The sequence below is a fragment of the Typopeltis vanoorti genome, chromosome 3 (assembly GCF_054136105.1).
Source record: "Typopeltis vanoorti isolate ZY-2024b chromosome 3, IOZ_Tvanoo_1.0, whole genome shotgun sequence".
Classification (NCBI taxonomy): Eukaryota; Metazoa; Arthropoda; class Arachnida; order Uropygi; family Thelyphonidae; genus Typopeltis; species Typopeltis vanoorti.
This window is the reverse complement of record NC_143551.1, coordinates 37,723,082-37,743,641: the sequence shown is the minus strand read 5'-3', so window position 1 is coordinate 37,743,641 and position 20,560 is coordinate 37,723,082. Positions and strand designations below refer to the sequence as shown.

The window sequence follows — 20,560 nt, the reverse complement described above, 5'->3', positions numbered from 1 at the left end:
TTCCAGAAAAGGCGGTTTCATCCATATTCCAAACTTGTTCACGAGTGTAACCTCCATCTTCAATTATTTTAGCAAGTTTTCGTGGAAATGCTTTAGCAGCTGTTTCATCAGCAGAAGCCGTTTCACCAATTTTTATATTATGAAGAGCATGTCTTTTAATAAACTTAGCCAGCCAACCATTGCGTGCACGAAATTCATATTTTTTCCTCGATTGAGATGAAGTATCTGGCTGCAGTTTTTTAATCTGTTCATAAAATCTCAATGCTGATTGCTTGATGGAATTTCAGTCAACTGGCATTCTTTTTTGTAATTATCTTCTATCCACATCACTAAAGCTTTTTCGGCCTTTTCTAGAACAACATCTCTTGTCTATGATGATAATTTCACACTCGATTTTGTACCAGGACATACCGCTTTTCTAATAGCCTCTTCATTTTTCTTTATAGATCTGACAGTTGATTCACGGACTCCAAAATACTTACCCACAGCCGTCGCACCTTCCCCAGTTTGAAGACGATCTAAAATTTCAATTTTTATATCCAATGAAACAGCTTTCTTTTCTTTTTTTTTTTGGTTATCGGCAACATCATGTGAGAGCTGGATTAAAATCTTCGGTTAATGAAATGAAAGTTTGAAAATTACATATAGCCTACCATTTATTATTTCTTGGCAAAATTATTAATTTTATAACGCGATTTTTATTTTGATTTCACTTAAAAAATGCAAACGCAAAAAATGTGGTAACTGTGTTGTCCACTCAAACACCAAATTCAAACTGCTAAGAACTGCTTTTTTTATGCGCAGTCTGTTATGTAATTCGGAGAATTCTCAATAAATGAAATTTGTAAGAATTTAGAATTTTCTTAATTGAAACGAGAATGCAATTCTACAAAATTCGCAGAATTTTCTTGAATTACGGATTTTTTCCTAATTTAGACATTAGGTTGGTCGCGTAAAAGTGAATAAAAATCATATAAAAAAAAATTATTTTTGATATCCCAATTCCCGTAAAAAGAGGTTTAGGTGTATATATTTTATTGGGCTTATACTGTGCAAATAATGCAACTGGAAAAATAAGAATTGATGGACTAAAAAAAAAAAAAGATATCAGAGAGAAATATCAAGCTGAACTAGAAAATAAGATCAGCAGTATTGATACTGATAGACCCCCTGAAAGTAATCTGGACTGATCTAAGAGAGAAAATCAAGGAATGTGCTAAAGGTCTTCTGGGTGAGGCAGAAATTAGAGGAGAGGAAGAAAACCCTGGATTACTAGGAGGTGATAGAAAAAAATGGACGAAAGAAGAAAATGGAAGAATAAGAACAGCGATGAAGCCCAAGTCAGGTATAAAGAGATCAATAAACAAGTAAAAATTCTGGCAAAAAAGGCAAAGGAAGACTGGCTCAATCAGGTCTGAGGAAATAAAGGGAAATGATACAGCAAAAGATATGAGAAAGGTCTATGAAGGCTTGAACTTGATTTCAGGGAAGAAGAGAAGGAAAAAAAGCAGTGCTTTGAAGGATGAAAGAGGAAAGATTTTAAATAAAAGAGTAACACGGTGAAATCTTTAATTAATAAAAAGACATATTTCGTACTAAAAATAATAGTACATCTTCGGTGTCTGTAACAGTAATAGGAATGGAATACAGGCAAACGTTCGGTGGATCACCTATTAAAATACAATTGTTACCACGTGCTAGGAAATAATAGATTAAATTTGTTATTTCTATTAAGATAAATGGTTTTTTACATAAGATTATTAAATAATCTCCCAGAACTTTGAGAGAGACATAGTCATTTCTATTTAAATTCAGTCGGTGTAAGATAATTTCACAACTTTCTTTGAATAAGCATTCATATTTGAATCTGCATCTATGGAGGAGAACTGCTTTATCCTACTGGACACTATGAGTAGAGTCAATACTGTGCTGCACCAGACCAGACTTCAGAGGTTTGTTATAATCAATATAATATTGATGTTCTTTTATTCTTTTTTCCAAAGAACAGCCAGTCTGTCCAAAATAAGAGATATCGCATTCGAAAGGTATTTGGTAAATGCCAGTCAAAGATAGGGAAGGCAGTTTATCCTTTGTAGAAGGTAATAAAGAAGAAATTTTGTTGATAGGAATATATGTTGGAATCAGTTGATACTTTTTCAGAATTCTACCTATAGGTTCTGAGATTCCTGGAACATACGGAATAGGAACTCTGCAGACTGTTGAAGAAACTGTAGGTATTGGAACATAAGAGTCAATTATCTGTTGGATTTGATTGGAGTTGTAATCATTTGATTCCATTAACTTTTTAATGATGGAAAGTTCTTGTTGTAAGATTATGGGGAAGAGCAAACTTTGTGCTCTATGAATTAGAGATTTAAGAATGCCAAATTTTTGAGACATGTAGTGCGCAGACTTTTTGTGAATGTATCTGCCAGTAAAAGTGGATTTTTGAAAGACGATTATAGATGAGGTACCAGAAGACGTTCTAGTAAGGAGGATGTCCAAAAATGGTCAAGTACCAGAGTTTTCTTTTTCCATAGTGAATTGGATGCGTGGGTGAAGGTTATTTATCCGTTGTAGGAAAGTGGAAAGTTCATCTTCAGTGTGTGGCCAAACAGCAAAAACATCATCGACGTAACGGTACCAAAGAGATGGTTGAGGATGAATGGATGAGAACATAGTATCTTCGAATTGTTTCAAATAGTAGTTTGTCAAAGGTGGAGATAGAGGGCTACTCATGGCAGTACCTTCAATTTGTTTGTAGATTTTGTTTTTCCAACTGAAATAACCTGAGTGGATGACATATTCGAATATCCTTGCGATATCTGGAGGATAATCTTCATATAATGAATTGACTGTGTCGGTTAATTGGATATTGGTGAACAGAGAAATGATGTCAAAACTGGCTAATATTTCAGAATCTGTAATTTTTATATCCTTGATTTTTTCAAGAAAATCTGTTGAGTTTTTTATATAGGATCTGGAATGACCAGTGAGAGCACTTAAGGAACGTGATAATACTTTTGCAATCCGATAAGTTGGAGAGTCAATGCAATTTATGATAGGTTGTACAGTTAATTAGGTTGTACATATTACATATTGTACATATTATGATAGGTTGTACAGTCGGTTAATTGGATATTGGTGAACAGAGAAATGATGTCAAAACTGGCTAATATTTCAGAATCTGTAATTTTTATATCCTTGATTTTTTCAAGAAAATCTGTTGAGTTTTTTATATAGGATCTGGAATGACCAGTGAGAGCACTTAAGGAACGTGATAATACTTTTGCAATCCGATAAGTTGGAGAGTCAATGCAATTTATGATAGGTTGTACAGGACAGCCTTCTTCAAGGATTTTTGGGAGTAATTTTATTTAATTACTATGCCACAGGTTCCACTAAAAATCAGGAAAGTTTTGTTGGAAAAAAATGAAAAAATGATAAGATGGAAGATGTATGTTACAGAACTTTATGGAGATGAAGATAATCTGGAATGTGATCAGACAGAAAATGATGATGCCCCAGAAATTAAGGAATGGGAAACTGAAGCAGCCATTAAAAAAATAAAGGATAGGAAAGTTCAAGGAGTGGATGATATTCAAGGAGAGCTGCTGAAGCCATTGGGAAAGGAAGGAATAAAACTATCCATCATCTGTAATAGAAGCCTGGAGGAGGATAGAATACCTAAAGACTTCACAAGATCTATTTTTATTCCTATTCTCAAGACTACTGGAACGATGGATTGCTAGCACAGAACTATCAGCTTGATTAGCCACGTTGCAAAAGTCCTAATCAACATAATATATAAAAGAATGGAACAGATGATAAAGAGGGAATTAAATGAAGTACAGTTTGGTTTCAGGAGAAACAGGGAAGCTATCACAACACTATGGATATTGGGGAAAAGAATGATCGAGTGCAATAAAGATTTATATCTATGCTTTGTGGATTATGAAAAAGCTTTCGATAATGTTAATCACTCCGTTTTATTTGATATTTTGCATAACATAGGAATAGATAAAAATATTATGAGAATTCTGTTCAGAAGATATAAAACTCAAGAAGCCGGGGTCAAATTTGAAGGAGAGGATACTGAATGGATCCCCATAAGAAAGGGTGTGAGATGTACCCACTCCTTTTTAATGTCTATACTGAATAGATGATAAGGGAAGCTTTGGAAGATCTGAAGGATGGAATAAAGATAAACGGACATCTGATAAATAATATAAGATATGCAGATGAATGATATAATCACGTAATCACAAGAAAGATCTTTCTTGTGATTATATCATTCAGCCTTATGTCGCAAGTATCCTTGAAACAACAGATATGCAGATGATATTGTACTTATGAGCGAAACAGAGGAAGGCATGCAAAGAATTTTGAACAGACTGAACAGGGTTGGAAATGCGAGATAAAAAATGAAAATAAACATTCAGAAGACAAAAGTGATGAAGATTTCAAGGAAAGGAAATGATGGGATGGAAATCACTTTGAAAGGACAAAGAATAGAAAATGCAAAAAGTTTTGAATATCTTGGGAGTTGGATAACAGAAGACAATAGATCTAATTATGAGATTAAGAACAGAATTAAAAATGCAAAAGCATTTTTCCAAATATATCACATATTAGGAAACAGAAATCTGTACAAACAGTTAAAAGTAAGAATTCTCAAGACAATGATCTGGAACGTAGGGACATATGGATGTGAGTCCTGGATGATCAATAAGGAGATGAGTGACTAATTGAATGCATTTGAAATGTGGTGCTTGAGAAAAATGGATCGTATCAGCAATGAAGAGGTTCTTAAAAGATTCAAAATGAAAAGAGACTATATGGCTAGTATCCAAAGAAGAAAAACAGCATTTGCAGGACATTTGATGAAGGGTTCTTCTGGAGAGCTTCCCAAAATAGTATTGCAGGGGATGGTGGAGGGAAGATCCCCGATTGCAATGGAAAGACAACATCAAAGATTGGACGGGCAAGAATCTTACAGAAGCAAGAGATACAGAGGCATGGAAGCGGACTGTTCATCAGCTGCAACCCTCTTAAAGAGAAGGCCACAGGATTAGATAAGACTGTGCAATTCCTAGAATGGCTATTTAATTATTCTTTGTGTGTATTAAGAAATTAGATATATAGAATAGTAGAAATTAATTTACTGGTTTTAATTCTATAAAAAATAGGAATGTTAGATCTCAGAGTGATAAAGACAATTACTTAATATACAGACTTGAAATCTATTGTACAGTAAATAATTTAATTTTATTATATTTGAGCTTCATTCTTTGAAATGCACAACATGCTGATTTTAAATTCAATGTGCAATCATGAATACAAATCTGAAACAGTCTAACCAACCACAAAAAAAATGAAACAAAAAGTATATAAAAATATTATCTTACTCTCCGTGACTGACTATAACTAAAAGGTTTGACCAAGACCGAGGTTGAGATGTATAGGGTGTCCCAAAATTCACGCAAGATTTAAATTTAGTGCCATTTGTGCGGTAAAGTGTTGCCAACGAGAAAAAAAAGACAGTGTGACAGCTGACAATTCAGGATTATTAAAAATGGAGCGCTACACGAAAGAACAATGCATTTTCATTGTTGAGCAATATTTTAAAAATAATGAAGGTTTGGCAGCTACAGTTCGCAATTTTCGTACAAAATATGGTCGGAATAGTGATTTAACTTCAACTGTGAAAAGATTAATTAAAAAATTCAAGGAAACTGGATCAATTAGTGATCTTATACACTCTGGCCATCCTTCAACAGAAAACATCAAAGCAGTTCGTGAGAGTGTTGCTGAGAGTCCAGGAACATCAATTCGGCACCGTGGTCTTGAATTGGGCATTTCGAGAAGCTCTCTACAGCGTATTCTCACGAAAGATTTGCATCTTTATGCTTACAAAGTTCCATTGACTCAAGAACTGAAGCCTACTGACCACACACAGCGAAGAGAGTTCGTTGAATGGATTATGAAACAACAACAAGTGGATGCTTATTTTTCGAACAAAATCATCTTCAGCGATGAGGCTCATTTTCATCTTGATGGCTTCGTTAATCGACAAAATTGTCGCATTCAGAAAATCCATGAGTGATTGTTGAGAAACAAATGCATCCACAACATGTCACTGCTTGGTGCGGATTTTGGGCTGGAGGCATCATCGGTCCATTCTTCTTCGAAAATGCGGCTGGTAAGGCAATAACAGTTAATGGTGCTCGCTATCAAGACATGATAATCCAGTTTTTTGTGCCTAAATTGCAAGATATGGATGTGGACCACATGTGGTTTCAACAAGACGGTGCCACATGCCATACAGCCCCCCGAGAAACAATTCAATTACTGCACGAGTCATTTCCTGGTTGTGTAATTTCCCGTTTTGGTGATCAGAATTGGCCGCCCAGATCATGTGACTTAACGCCGTTGGACTTTTTTCTTTGGGGTTTTTTGAAGTCTAAGGTTTATACCAACAAGCCCACGACCACCCACGCCTTGAAGGAGGAAATTGAGCGCTGTATCAACGAAATTCAGCCACATTTATGCAAAACGGTTATGGAAAATTTCGACAAAAGAGTGCGTATGTGCCAGCAAAGCCGTGGAGGCCATTTACTCAATATGCTATTCCATGCATAACCCTATACTGTATACTTTATGAATCAATAAGAAATTACAATTTTTAATTAAAAACCTGTGTTTTCTATCAAAATTACTTCTTGTGTGAATTTTGGGACACCCTTTAAAATATCTTTCTATTATCAAGGAAATGTAAGCTGCTCTTGATGAATGATTCAAATATGTGCAGTGCCACCAGAAGAGAGAGAGAGAGAGAGAGATTTGGCAAGATTGGAAGCAAGTGAATTTCATTACATCTGCCATGGGTCTCAAAAGTACTTCCAGTTTATGATTTTTCATGGCTCCGTAAATTCTTGAAATCAGTGAGTGCGAGTGAGTTGGTTTATTTACTTCTTCCAGCAATTTAATGAGTTGTTTTTTTTTCCCCATTAAATCTTATTTGTCTTATCGTGTGTGTGTGTGTGTGTGTGTGTGTGTGTGTGTCAAGTCAGAATCTAGTGTGACACAGTAGGTTATTCATTTTAGTGATGTATTCCTCAGAATCCATGGCATCTGTGGTATTTCTTCTATCCACTTAAATAACTATGATGGTGTTTTTTTTTTTTTAATGGAACTGAATTCAGAACTCAATTTGAGCACATCAGTTCCATTTTTTTGGAATATGTCCCACTTATAGTTTAGGATGAAGAAAAAAGGCGTTTGAAAGCAGATTAGGTCAGCTGAATCTTTTTGGTAAGCTTTCCAATTTTCTTTCATTGGCTACTTTGGGGATATTATTATTAAAAGAGACCTCCAGGGAGTCAGGAACTTATCGAGGGAGGCCACATAACTACACGCACCAGCTATCATACTTAATCTTGAATTCATTCACACTACTTGCACTTGTTGGATTCTGAATATATAGAGATTGGAGTAATTATTATTTGCTTCAGAATCCAACATGATCTTCCATCACAAAGGCTAGACTTGTAAATATTATTTATTTAAACAACTTATTTTACATTTTAATATTCATATAACTACTTTAATTTTGTCTAATATCTAATTATTTAATCAAAGATATATGTATTAATAGTGATAAGACTGTATTAAATATTATTAAGCTATTTTATTCAATATTATAAGAGTTTGTATTTGATAATTTAACTGCGCATTATTTGAAATGTAAATATTCTCTATTTATTCCTGTTTGTAAAGTTTAACATTATGTAATAGCTCAATTTTATTATATTTTGTTTTGTTGTCATGGAAACGTATGTAAGTGAGCGAGCACGTTTTGGAACACCACGTGAGGTTTATGGAAAAGAGTTTTAGAAAGAAATGACGTAAGCAATTTAGGGGGAAAAACAGATATATAAGCGACAAACGCTGGAATTATTAATTGAAATTAGGAGATTAGAGATTTATTAGAGAGAGATTGGCATTAGGTTGGAATCGGGCATTCGGGAATCACAGTGCGATAATGGCGAGTCGGCAAGTCACTCGAGCAGCTAAATAAATTCTACTAGTCGAGAGGTGGTTAGCTAATAAGTTGTAGAATAACAATTATAGCTACGGAAGACAGCTGAGTGACTACTAAATAGACTAGCAATACTTGAGTTGAGATATAATTCCAGCGCCGACCTTTCAAGGACATACGGAACCTTGAAGTATAGTCTACTTGAAGTATAGAGAATAAGTAGAGGCTGTGAAAATTGAAGTTTAACGATAGTTGTATTCAGAAGTATAGTGCTTAACGAATTAATTGAATGCTGGAGGGATGAACAACTGTGCATATTAAACCTAAAGTTAAGGAATTATTGTATTGCTTTATTTCATGAGCGATCGGTAGTACTTTATGCAACGTTTGTTTATGTGTATTGTGACCGATGATTAATTCAGTTATTGCTTAGAAGAATTATTTTAATGAGTGCTGTTTACTGTTCAAAGTGTTTACAGTTGCAAAAAGTGTTCGCACATAAGTATATGAAGAAGAAAAGATTATCGGTGAGATTATTCCAACCTTAATATTTCTGTATAGAGAAGTGTGCGAGTTTCATCTTAGAATTTCCTTATATTAACAGTAATTATTGGTGGGAATTAACTGAAGTGTAAAATTAAAAGTGTTTGTTTGTGAAGAGGTGTTACTGCATTTTTATTGTATTTGAAACTTAAGAAACTGTGAGATATTTATGCAATCGGTTACTGAGGAACTTTGTAACTTTGAGTTTTACCAAGCAGTTAATTGAATTTTGTGAGAGCTATAATGTTTATGATAACTTAATTAGTGATTTGAAGTTAAGTGTAAAATTTGTGATTTTAAAATTAAATGTTTGTTTTTGTTAATCAAAAGTTGTATTTTGCCTGAATCTCTTTTACTGCACCATCCATAAAATATTCGAACCAAAGTGGGAGTGATAAAAAGGTTAAATCTACTCGGCCAGTATTTATAATAACAACATATAAAGGAAGGGTAGTTGAGAGTTGGTTTATCTTCAATTCTTGAACTAATTCAGATATAAAGTGGCGCAGTCTTTAAATATAAATTTTCTTTATATTTGAATTAGAAATCAACTTACAATGTATCAATTAGTTAAGAACATCGTAATAGTAATCATGTCGGATCCAAGGTATAGATTAAGAACAAGTAGGATCCAACACACTCACAACATCCAATGGATTGCCATTCATTCTCAGCTTCCAAGGATGCCCTCTTGTCCTTTCCCCACCCTCCATAAATTGAAAACTTCCATCAACTGAAATCCTGTATGATCCTTTCAGAAGTTTGTATGTCTTAATCATATCACCCCTCTTTTTTCTCCTGTTATCTAGTGTCTGCAGTCTACAAATTCTCAATCTGTCTTTATAATCAGTATTCCACAATCCTGATATTGTTAACACTCTGCACTCTCTCCACTACATCAGAATCACAACAGAAACCAGGAGACCAGACCTGTGCACTATAGTCCAAGTGAGGTCTTATCAAGGCCTTGTAAAGAGGCAAAATGACATCTTTATCTTTACATGTGAATGTCGTTTCAGCATTGCAATTATCTTTTAAGTTGTATATGCAATATCCTGTATGATCCTTTCAGAAGTTTGTATGTCTTAATCATATCACCCCTCTTTTTTCTCCTGTTTTCTAGTGTGTGCAGTCTACAAATTCTCAATCTGTCTTTATAATCAGTATTCCACAATCCTGATATTGTTAACACTCTGCACTCTCTCCACTACATCAGAATCACAACAGAAACCAGGAGACCAGACCTGTGCACTATAGTCCAAGTGAGGTCTTATCAAGGCCTTGTAAAGAGGCAAAATGACATCTTTATCTTTACATGTGAATGTCGTTTCAGCATTTCAATTATTTAAGTTGTATATGCAATATTTGCTACATAGCCCCTGAACTTCAACTTCCTATCTACTAACACTCCAAGGTACTAGCCACATCAGTTTCTTCTAGCATAATCCCACCAGTATAATACTAATCATGCTGTATCATGACAATTACTGACATTGAACTGACACCCATTTTCCCCTACCCATAATTCCAGTATATTCAAATCATTCTGCAAGTACTGCACATCAGCAGCATTCCTGATTACCCTACCTATCGTTGCATCAGCAAGTAGCTGTCCTTCTCAATAACATTAATGTATAAACTGAATAACAGTGAACCCAGCACTGATCCTTGTGGTACATGACCGATTACCTTAAATCTTGCAGACTCACATCCCCCATATACCACTTTTTGATATCTGTCAGTCAGCCATCCTCTTATCCACACTAATATTCTATAATCCAAACCCATATTCTCCAATTTATGCAACAGTCTACCATGCTGTATTCTGTCAAAAGCCTTAGAAAAATCCAAAGGTATCATGGTGTATCCAATTCCCCTTGTCTAGTTCAATGATAACATTGTTATAGAATGTGAGCACGTTGCTAAAACATGACCTTCCCTTAGTAAACCCATGTTGTTTATTGCGAAGTAGAGATTCACTGTCAACCCATTTCTGAATGCGAGCCCTAACCAAATTTTCCAAAACCTTCACCACCACTTCTGATAACTAATTGATCGATAGTTGGATACATTGGTCTTTACACCACTCTTGTGCAATGGAATTACCATACATTCTTTTCATTCCTGCAGAATCTTCCCTGTTCTGAGACATATTAAACAGCCTGGTCAAGGGAATAGCCAGTTCAGCTGAACACTCTTTTAACAAACATGCTGGTATCCCATCAAAATGATGGGATTATCTTTTGATAATAAATTCTTCTCTGACTGTCACAAGGCACATGAAGATAGAGTGATTGCTCATTTTTATGTTTTTGCATAAAAGCATGTTGAATCTTTTTTTATAAATTAGTTTTGTTTCTGTGCTTTGCTAGCAGAAAAGCTGTATACCATGTTCCACAATCTGCAGGAACTGAGAATGCAAGTTCAGAATGTAAGAATGTCTGGCTGGAAAATTCAAATCTGGTTGTGGCAATGTGTTCCTCAAGGAAGACAATTTCCAAAGTAAATAAACCATCTCACTTCTCGAGCACTCACTGATTTCAAGAATTTATGGAGTCATAAACTGGAGAAACTGAAGAATCATAAGTACTTTTAAGAGCTACTGTGGATGTACTGAGATTCGCCTACCTCCAATCTTTGTCAAATATCTCTCTTCTGGTGACACTACTACACATATGGTATAAAATCACATGGTATAACTTTCATTGCAAGAGAGACTATGAAAATAAGTAAAACATTTCAGCTATTTAGGCATAAGTTTTTAATGTAAATGGTAAATTGGAAACAGACAAAAGAATAAGCAAAGTAGGTATGATGTATTCAAAACCAATTTTAATTTAGGGATCTAAGAGGCATATTAGAAATAAGATAACTGACCAAAGATATGAAAATGCTGAGGCAGTCAGTAATATGGCATTAATGGCAGAATCATATTAATAATAAAGATATTAGGAAGGGACTTGAGATTGGTAGCATTCAGGAGTATGTGAGCAGAGCTAACCTCAGGTGGTATGGACATTTATACATAATGGAAGAGAACAGGTTAACAAAACAGCTGTTTCAATGCAAGGATGGAAAAAGAAGGAAAAAAACTCAAAGAAATAGCAAGATCTATGTGGAGTGATGCAGTAAGATATTCCTTAAAAGATTCCTTAAAGTCTGAGAGTATTCTAGTCAGGACTAGAATACTCTCAGACTTTAAGGTCTGAGAGTATTCTAGTCCTGATAGATACTCTAATTTGGAGGAAAATTGCTGACTACCTATTGGCAATTTTTTCAATTTTAATTTTTAATAATTTAACTTCTCATGTAATACTATTGCAGTATCCCATACACCCCTCGAAGTATACATATCAAGAAATTAATGATTATGATATATATATAATCCACTTGTTGCCTAACAGATTATCACAATATAACCAAGTTTTTCCTTGGTTATAAAATAAATTACACAAAGCAAGTAATTATACTCTTATTTTAATCCTTTACCTAAGCACAAGTAAATGAAGTCCACATGTGTTGAGAGTGTGACTAGAATGAGGATGACTTATTATTTAAAAAGATCACCAGATTTAGTCTTAGCGACATCACTTGATACAGTATTTCCTCTGCTAGCTTGACTTTTCATTAATGTTTCTTATTGGTAGTGCTATCTTTTCAATTCTTTTCTGAGGTTGCTCCCCAGGAGGAGAACTGATGTTCTAGCCATTTAGTTGAACGAGTTCCTAAGTACATCTTTGTTTATTCAGAAAGTAAATGGATACCTAAACATATACTGAGTATCTATACACAAAAGTAATAATGAAAATGCTACTGCAATTTTACCTAAAAATTATTTGCAGGAATACTTTGTAGATGTGAAAATTTTTTCTAGGAAAAGTGTTAAAATATGAATAAACTGGATCTGTATTACATGTGGTTTTGCAAATGTATAGCTCAGCAGAGTATGAGAAATCAATGACAGAGATATGTTGGTATTATAGAAAATAATGGAACTATAAATTTTATTTTGTGTTATCGAATATTTGTTTAGAATTTATATAAATTACATTCCCTAACTAAATTGAATAGCTGCTATAATAAAGTTGGGATGAATATAAGCAATAAAAAGACAGACATGAAAACATGATGTTTTCAGTCAGAAACACTGAAAACATCAACTGCATCCTGAATAGAGAACTAATAGAACAAGTAAAACATTTCAGCTATTTAGACACAATTTTTGGTCAACATGGCAAATTAAATATAAGAAATATTCAGCAGAAATAGCACAACTGGTATGGTAGGAAGTCAACTGAATAAATTTCTATGGAGTGAGAGAGAAATTAGTCAAAACACTAAATATTCAAGACAGTGTTCAAACCTATTTTAACTTATGGATCTGAGTGCTTAATTAGAAATAAAACACTTGACTGAAGACTGAATACCACAGATATTAGAGGTTAAGAAACATTATATGAGTGAACAGATGGCATCAATGGCAGTATTATATTAAAAATATGAGGATGTTAGGAAAGAACTTGACATTGTTAACATTTGAGAATATGTTAGAAGAGCAAAAGGTTAGCAAATTATTTTTTATTTATTTTTTTTTTTTGTCAGGATGACAGGGAAAAGATCCACAGGATCTTTTCCCTGTCATCTGTATTAATCCATCTGCATTAATCCTCTTACTGTATTAATCCACCAAGATCTGGGTGGATTAATACAGTAAGAGGTGCCTTGAAGACAGAACTATAGGATTTGATAATGTTAGTCTTAACAGATTGATTTGGAAGAAAACTATTGATAGGAAGTTAGAAATGATATAACTTTTCATGTTGTACTATCATGATATCCTTATACCCCCTCCCTCAAGGATGCATACAATGAAATCTGATGATCACCATCATCCTTATAAGGAAATGTAAAAAATGACAAACATGAATAGTACCGTGCCAAGTAAAAAAAAAAATCCAGAAGCAAGCACATAATTTTATACATTTAAAAAAATAAAATAAATAAAAAAAATCCTTGCTACAGAAACCAAATAATGGTACTTTTTCATCTACTTCAGGCTTCTAATAAGCAATGAAAATCAACTTGGCAACAATTTTTGGGAATCCACAACCAACAGGTGGGAAAGTGGATACATTTCCTCCAATAACCAGACCAAAATGTACAGTTATACATCATCATATAATAAATTTAGTTTAATCCTTTATCCAAGTGTGTGCAAACAAAGTTTGCGCCTCAAAGTATTTTCAGGACTGGGGTAAAGTGGTAAAGGATTAAACTAAATTTATTATAGTCTGGCCAAGTGAAAAATAAACTTTCAACATCTTTCTCTAAATCCAGAGTAATTTAATAAAAAGGAAGTTAGAAATGATATAACTTTTTCATGTTGTACTATCATGATATCCTTATACCCCCCTCCCTCAAGGATGCATAAAATGAAATCTGATGATGATCACCATCATCCTTATAAGGAAATGTAAAAAATGACAAACATGAATAGTACCGTGCCAAGTAAAAAAAAAAAAAAAAAAATCCAGAAGCAAGCACATAATTTTATACATTTAAAAAAATAAAATAAATAAATAAAAATCCTTACTACAGAAACCAAATAATGGTACTTTTTCATCTACTTCAGGCTTCTAATAAGCAATGAAAATCAACTCGGCAACAGTTTTTGGGAATCCACAACCAACAGGTGGGAAAGTGGATACATTTCCTCCAATAACCAGACCAAAATGTGCAGCTGTACATCACCATATAATAAATTTAGTTTAATCCTTTATCCTTTATCCAAGTATCTTCAGGACTGGGGTAAAGTGGTACAAAGTTGTATCACTTTACCCCAGTCCTGAAGATATTTTCAGGTGCAAACTTTGTTTGCACACACTTGGATAAAGGATTAAACTAAATTTATTATAGTCTGGCCAAGTGAAAAATAAACTTTCAACATCTTTCTCTAAATCCAGAGTAATTTAATAAAAAGGTGGCACACCACTTGGCAGCTCCTATAGGAGGAGATGACCTTGCCAATGCTTCTGCTTTGGTATCTCCACTTGGGCCTGGCTCCCACTGAAGAGACCTCAATATAGGTCGAAACTAGTCTGTCTCCCATAATGCAAGGAGATGTGTTTTGCATTATGGGAGATACCGAGATAGGAGTGTTGGCAGCTTGCTCCACCTTTGCAAGGAGTCATCCGGTGTTGTACCACTTTACCCCAGTCCTGAAGATACTTTCAGGCGCAAACTTTGTTTGCACACACTTGGATAAAGGATTAAACTAAATTTATTATAGTCTGACCAAGTGAAAAATAAACTTTCAAAATGTACATCATCAGTTTCGTAATAACCAAGGGGTGTTCAGGTTAGTATGACAGCACAACATGATTAAGTTTATATTATTATTAATCTCCTATCAACAATTTTCCACCAAATCAATCTATTACTAGTGAATACTCCAATAATGTCATATCTAACATTTCATGCTTTTAAGGCACTTCTGACTTAATCAATCCACCTAGACCTTTGTTTTGCTAACTTTCTTCACCCATTCTATTTAAGTGGCCATACCACCTTAGATTAGCTCCTTACACATTCTTCAATGCTAATAATATCATGTCCCTTTCTAATGTCTTCATTTTTAATATGATTCTGCCATTGATGCCATCAGTTCACTCCTCACATTGTTCTCAGAACCCTCATATCTGTGGCCCCTAGTCTTTGATCAAGTGCTTCATTTCTAACTCAACTCTCAGATCCATAACTTAAAACTGGCTTGAACACTGCCTTGTATACTGCTAGTTCGGTGTTTTGGCTAATTTCTCTCTTATTCCATATAAATTTATTCAGCTGGCTACCCACCATATGAACTTTGCTTATTCTGTTGTCTATTTCCAGATTTAACCTGCCATCTTCACTAAATGAAATATTTTACTCATTTTATAGGATCTCCATTAAGAATGCAGCTGAAGTTTTCTATGCTCCAGCCTATTTTCACAGTTTTGGTCTTTTAATAGCCGATTTTCATGCCAAATTTGTAATAGCTGTTATTCATTTTAAATAGAGAATCCTAGAGACTTGCACTAGATGTGTTTAGGGTACATCATCTGCATAAAGCAAAAGACTAAGTTTGACATCTCCAATTCTAATATCATGTCTAATGCCACTTTCTTTCATATGATCAATATAAATGATGAATTAGAGTGGGGATAATTCACATCCTTGTCTCAACCCTGATTTTACATCAAACTATCATCTAATATTTCCTTCAATTCTAACTGCTGACTGACAACTTAAATATAGACTATATATTGCTCTGTATAATGTTCCATTTACTCCATACAATTGTAGTGTTTTGAAAAACTGTTCTCTGAGCACCTTGTCGTATGCCTTTTCCATATCTACAAAACTTAAGTACCGATCCTTGTCATATTCCCATGATTTCTCAACTATTTCTCTTTAGAGTGAAAATCTGATCTTGACAACCTCTATTTGGCCTGAACCTAGCTTGTTCTTCAAGTTTCTCTTGCACAATCTTCTCAACCTCTTTTTAAGTATGCTTGCATAAATCTTACCTGGAACACTTCATTCCTTTTTTTTTTTTTTTTTTTTTTTTTTTTTTTTTTTTTTTACAGATTGGTACTATGAGAGCTCTACTCCATCATCAGGAATTTGACCTTCTGACCAGGCCCTCTGAATTATGCAGTGCAGTGTAGTCACTGCAAAACTTTTATATCTCCATACTTAAGCATTTCTGGTCGAATATCTACTCCAGCTGCTCTTTGACATTTAAAGTTTTTGATGGCTTTTTCTACCTCAAGTATTAATATGTAATCCTCTTCGCACGCCTCTTTTTTTTTTTTTCCTTGTATATGTTATGTCACTGCACACTGACAATATATTAAACAAACTTTGTCTTGAAACAGAAAAACTTTCAATTAATCTGCTTTGATAAAATCAGAGCCACAATTACTCACTAATTAGATCAATCAATAAAGAAAGAATACTCACCTATAAGAGAGCCAAACAGATAACCACTATATCTTCCAGTATAAATAAAATCTATGCTTTCAGAGTCTGCTGACACAGCTTTCTGCAAATCTTCCAATGTTGCTGTTGGAATTGCAAAGCAGAGACCCTTAAGATGAAAAAAATGCAATTTTAGATTATGCTAATAGACAGTTTTTTTTTTAATTTGTAGATTTTATTTGTAAATCTTAACACAAGTGGAATAAAGAAAAAAATTATAGCATTAAATGGAATAAACTATTTGCTTAATTTTAACAATCACTCTAAAACTCTTTCCATTCTCATAGTGAAACCCTTATATTTACATTCACTAATTCACTAGATGCCACTATGAGCTTGATGTGCAATATACAGCCTCCGACTGTCAAGTCTTTCCTTCTCAAGGTGCGACCTGTTGCTGTCAAAGGAGCTCTGGCATCAGCAAGCACATTTCCACTATATAAAGAAGCATTCCTAGTTGGAGGAAATGCCAACTAAATCCAGTAGATGACTTTCAGTTCCCAGTGAAATACCACCTTGCTTATTAGGAATCTGAAGTGTTCCCACCTGAGTTTTACAATGCCAAGCATACTGTGGAGATCCAGTACCTTCTCCATCTTCAAGGATATATCAGTAAAGCAGTTCTGAAAGCTGGATGCAAGATAGGTAATGCATTTTGGAGGCTTCCTTATCAGTTGGTGCATAATCTCACTGCCATCTAAATTGCCAAGTCACACATCGATAGGAGGCTGTGTAATGATATGTGAGGAACATTGTTGAGGCCACAAATTAAAGATACCAAGAAATTATATACTTGGTTTAATCCTTTATCCAAGTGTAAGCGAACAAGTTTGCACCTGAACTATTTTCAGAACTGGGGCAACTCGTATATAGAAGCTTATGACTTCACATCACTTGCCTTAGTATTGTTGAGGCTACACTATGGAATGGAGACTGCATGCTCTCTCTGTATGGGTGACATGTGTAAGCATATATCTTCTCTTGTATGTTCCCATGCTATTTTCCCTCTTCACCTTGCCATACTAGAATGAACATAAACTCAAATAATTCCAGAACCACCATGGTTAAATAAAACCAAAACCATCCCCAAAAACAAACATTCTCCAAATTTTTTTTTTGCACTTTCACTTTCATGGTATTATCATCGATCTAAATGATGTGCATCAACACTTGCAGACATCCAAAGATGATCTCCTTTTGATTGAACTTCAAATCTCTGCAACAACCATAACCCATTTTAACTGTCCAAACTACACTCTAGATGATTTCTTCTGCCACAAAGATGATACCTATGCATTTGTGCAATCTAACATTCCTTTCAAGAGGATGCCTAATCTTGAATCTCTCTCTTTTGACCTTCTATGGCTTAAGTTTTCCCTTCCTCAGTATCATTCCTCTGCTCTCTCTACCAATCCTCCAATTCTAATAATCATTCTGATCTCTTTACCTTCTCTCATCTGTGAAGGTTCATTTCATACAATCCAAGTTCCCTAATAATAAAGTCATCTTCCTTGTTGACTAAATGTCTATAATTCTAACTGGATTCCCTTTTCAAATTCCACTGACCAAGCTGGAAGCAGAGATATTTACTGCAAGTAACAATTCAAAACAAATATCCCAACCAGGATCCCTGACAACCCTCTCCACAAACACCCAACACTTATCTTTTCTTAACCGCTCTCCTTCCAGGTAAACTGTAGAGGTAACTGCTCCTTTTGGTATTTCATATCATCATTTCATCCAAGTTTCATCTCTTGTGGAACATTCTTCTCCCATCAATTCAAAACATTGTATAGTTTGCCATGTCTCCCATTGCCTCCGCAATGCAATTGGAAGAACAGTGGAACATTGCACCCTTCGACTGGAAAAGACTTGGATTTGATTCTCATTGTGACAAGGGGAATCTTATTGGCTTTTTAAATTGCAGGTAAGTTAGCTGATCTCATACAAAAGGTAGCAGGCTTTTTTTTTCTCTTGGAAATGTGGGTTTTCATCCCACACACAGACAAATTGGCCTTCAGAACACATGAAATTTACAGACAAAAAAATATTGCTGTTGGTGATGGATAGTACATGGTGTTGATGTTAGTAGTGTCGTAGTACAGTGCGCTCCTTGGAGAAGCCACATAATAATAACTTATCGAGGAGTGCTTAAGGGCCAAAACTGTATAATTGAGAGGAGACCTCCATGTAGTCTTTAAAAGGAATGCAGAGAACCAACTCTGACCTAAAGTTCAATCCTCACCTTTTCGTGGTGTACCCTGTTAGGCACCTACCTGGATACTGAATGAACGAGGATAGGCTGGCAATTTGGGATTTAGCCGATCAAATTGTATTCTTATTGGCTTAAACCAAAATATATCATATATGATGGTACAACATGACAGAATTCACTGACTGATTCAGCCAGAGGCATGTGGTGAGGTTGTCTGCAAGGATAGAAAAATCAGAACTCTATGGTGGACACAGGAAGTTAAAGGGACAGTGAAAGAAACGAAGAAAGCATATCAAAAGTTCCTTCCTGGCAAATAAGTCAGTTTGTGCTCTTAGAGAATATAGACAAATGTAAGAAAGCTAAACACTATGTAAAACTAGCTAAGCAAAAGTCATAGGAGGACTTTGGCAAGAATATAGAAAATAAATATCAAGAAGGTGGCAAGATATTCTGCAGGTTGTTGAAAAAGCTCAGAAATGGAGGAAAGAGGGCTTTTAAAAAAATTAGAGATGATAAAGGTGATATGCAAACTGGAGAAAAAGATATCCTTGATGTATGGAGTAAAATTGCTAAATGAAACAAGCAGTGATGACAGCACAGTGGTAAAAAAAAAACACCCACTAGGCATAAAATCAGGAATACATTTCCATATTTGAAATAGAAAAAACCATCAAAAGCCTGAAATGTGGAAAGGCAGCTGGAGTAGATGATATTAGACCAGAAATGCTTAAGTAAAGAGGTATAAAAGTCTTACAGTGGCTGCAGTGCATAGTTCAGAAGGCCTGGACAGAGAGACGAATTCCAGATGATTGGAGTAGAGCTTTCATAGTACACATATATAAAAAGGGAAATAAAACTGAATGTGAGAATTACATTAGATATTTCTCTACTGAGTGTTCCTAGTAAGATTTATGCCAGTATACTTGAGAAACTGTTTGAGAAGGATTGTAGAAGAGAAGCTTGGTGAAGAACAAGTTGGATTCAGGTCAAATAGTGGCAGTCAAGATCAGATTTCCACTTTACGACAAATAGTCGAGAAATCATGGGAACATAACAAAGATCTGTATTTAAATTTTGTTGATCTGGAAAATGCATATGAGAAGGTGCCAAAAACGATACCGTTGCATGGTGTCAGTGGGACATTATATCAAGCAATACTTAGTCTTTATTTGAGTTGTTAGTCAGCAGTTAGAATTGAAGGAAGTACAGGAAGATGGTTTAATGTTAAATCTGGTGTCAGACAAGGATGTACGTTATCCCTTCTGTTATTCATTATCTATATGGATCACATTATGAAGGAAAGTGGTATTAAACCTGATATCAAAATTGAAGATGTTAATCTCAGCTCTTTACTTTATGCAAATGATGTTATACTTTTAAATAAATCCAGTACAAGTCTGCAAGATTCCCTGACTAAATTGAATAACTGCTGTAATAGATATGGTATGAAGGTCAGCAATAGCAAGACAATGAAAACAGGCAGAAGCATTGAATATATCAACTGCATTGTGAATGGAAAACTTATAGAACAAGTAATCCATTTCAGCTACTTAGGCACGATTTTTAGTGAAGATTATGAATTTAATATAGAAATAGACAACAGAATGAACAAAGCTGGTATGGTAGGAAGTTAACTGAATAAAGAATAAGAGAGGAATGAGTCAAAACATTAAATTAGCTGTATACAAGACAGTTCAAACCAATTTTAACTTATGGATCTGAGCACTGGGTTAGAAGTA

General features: G+C 34.6%; 1 protein-coding gene across 1 annotated transcript in view; it reads right to left on the bottom strand.

Moving 5' to 3' along the window:
- LOC150108057 (uncharacterized) overlaps positions 1–20,560 on the bottom strand; it is an 83,714-nt gene that overhangs the window by 26,103 nt on the left and 37,051 nt on the right. The window contains exon 3 of the mRNA XM_090415876.1: positions 16,589–16,715. Within this exon, the coding sequence (XP_090272002.1) occupies positions 16,589–16,715 (127 nt within the window). The remainder of the gene's footprint in view (positions 1–16,588; positions 16,716–20,560) is intronic.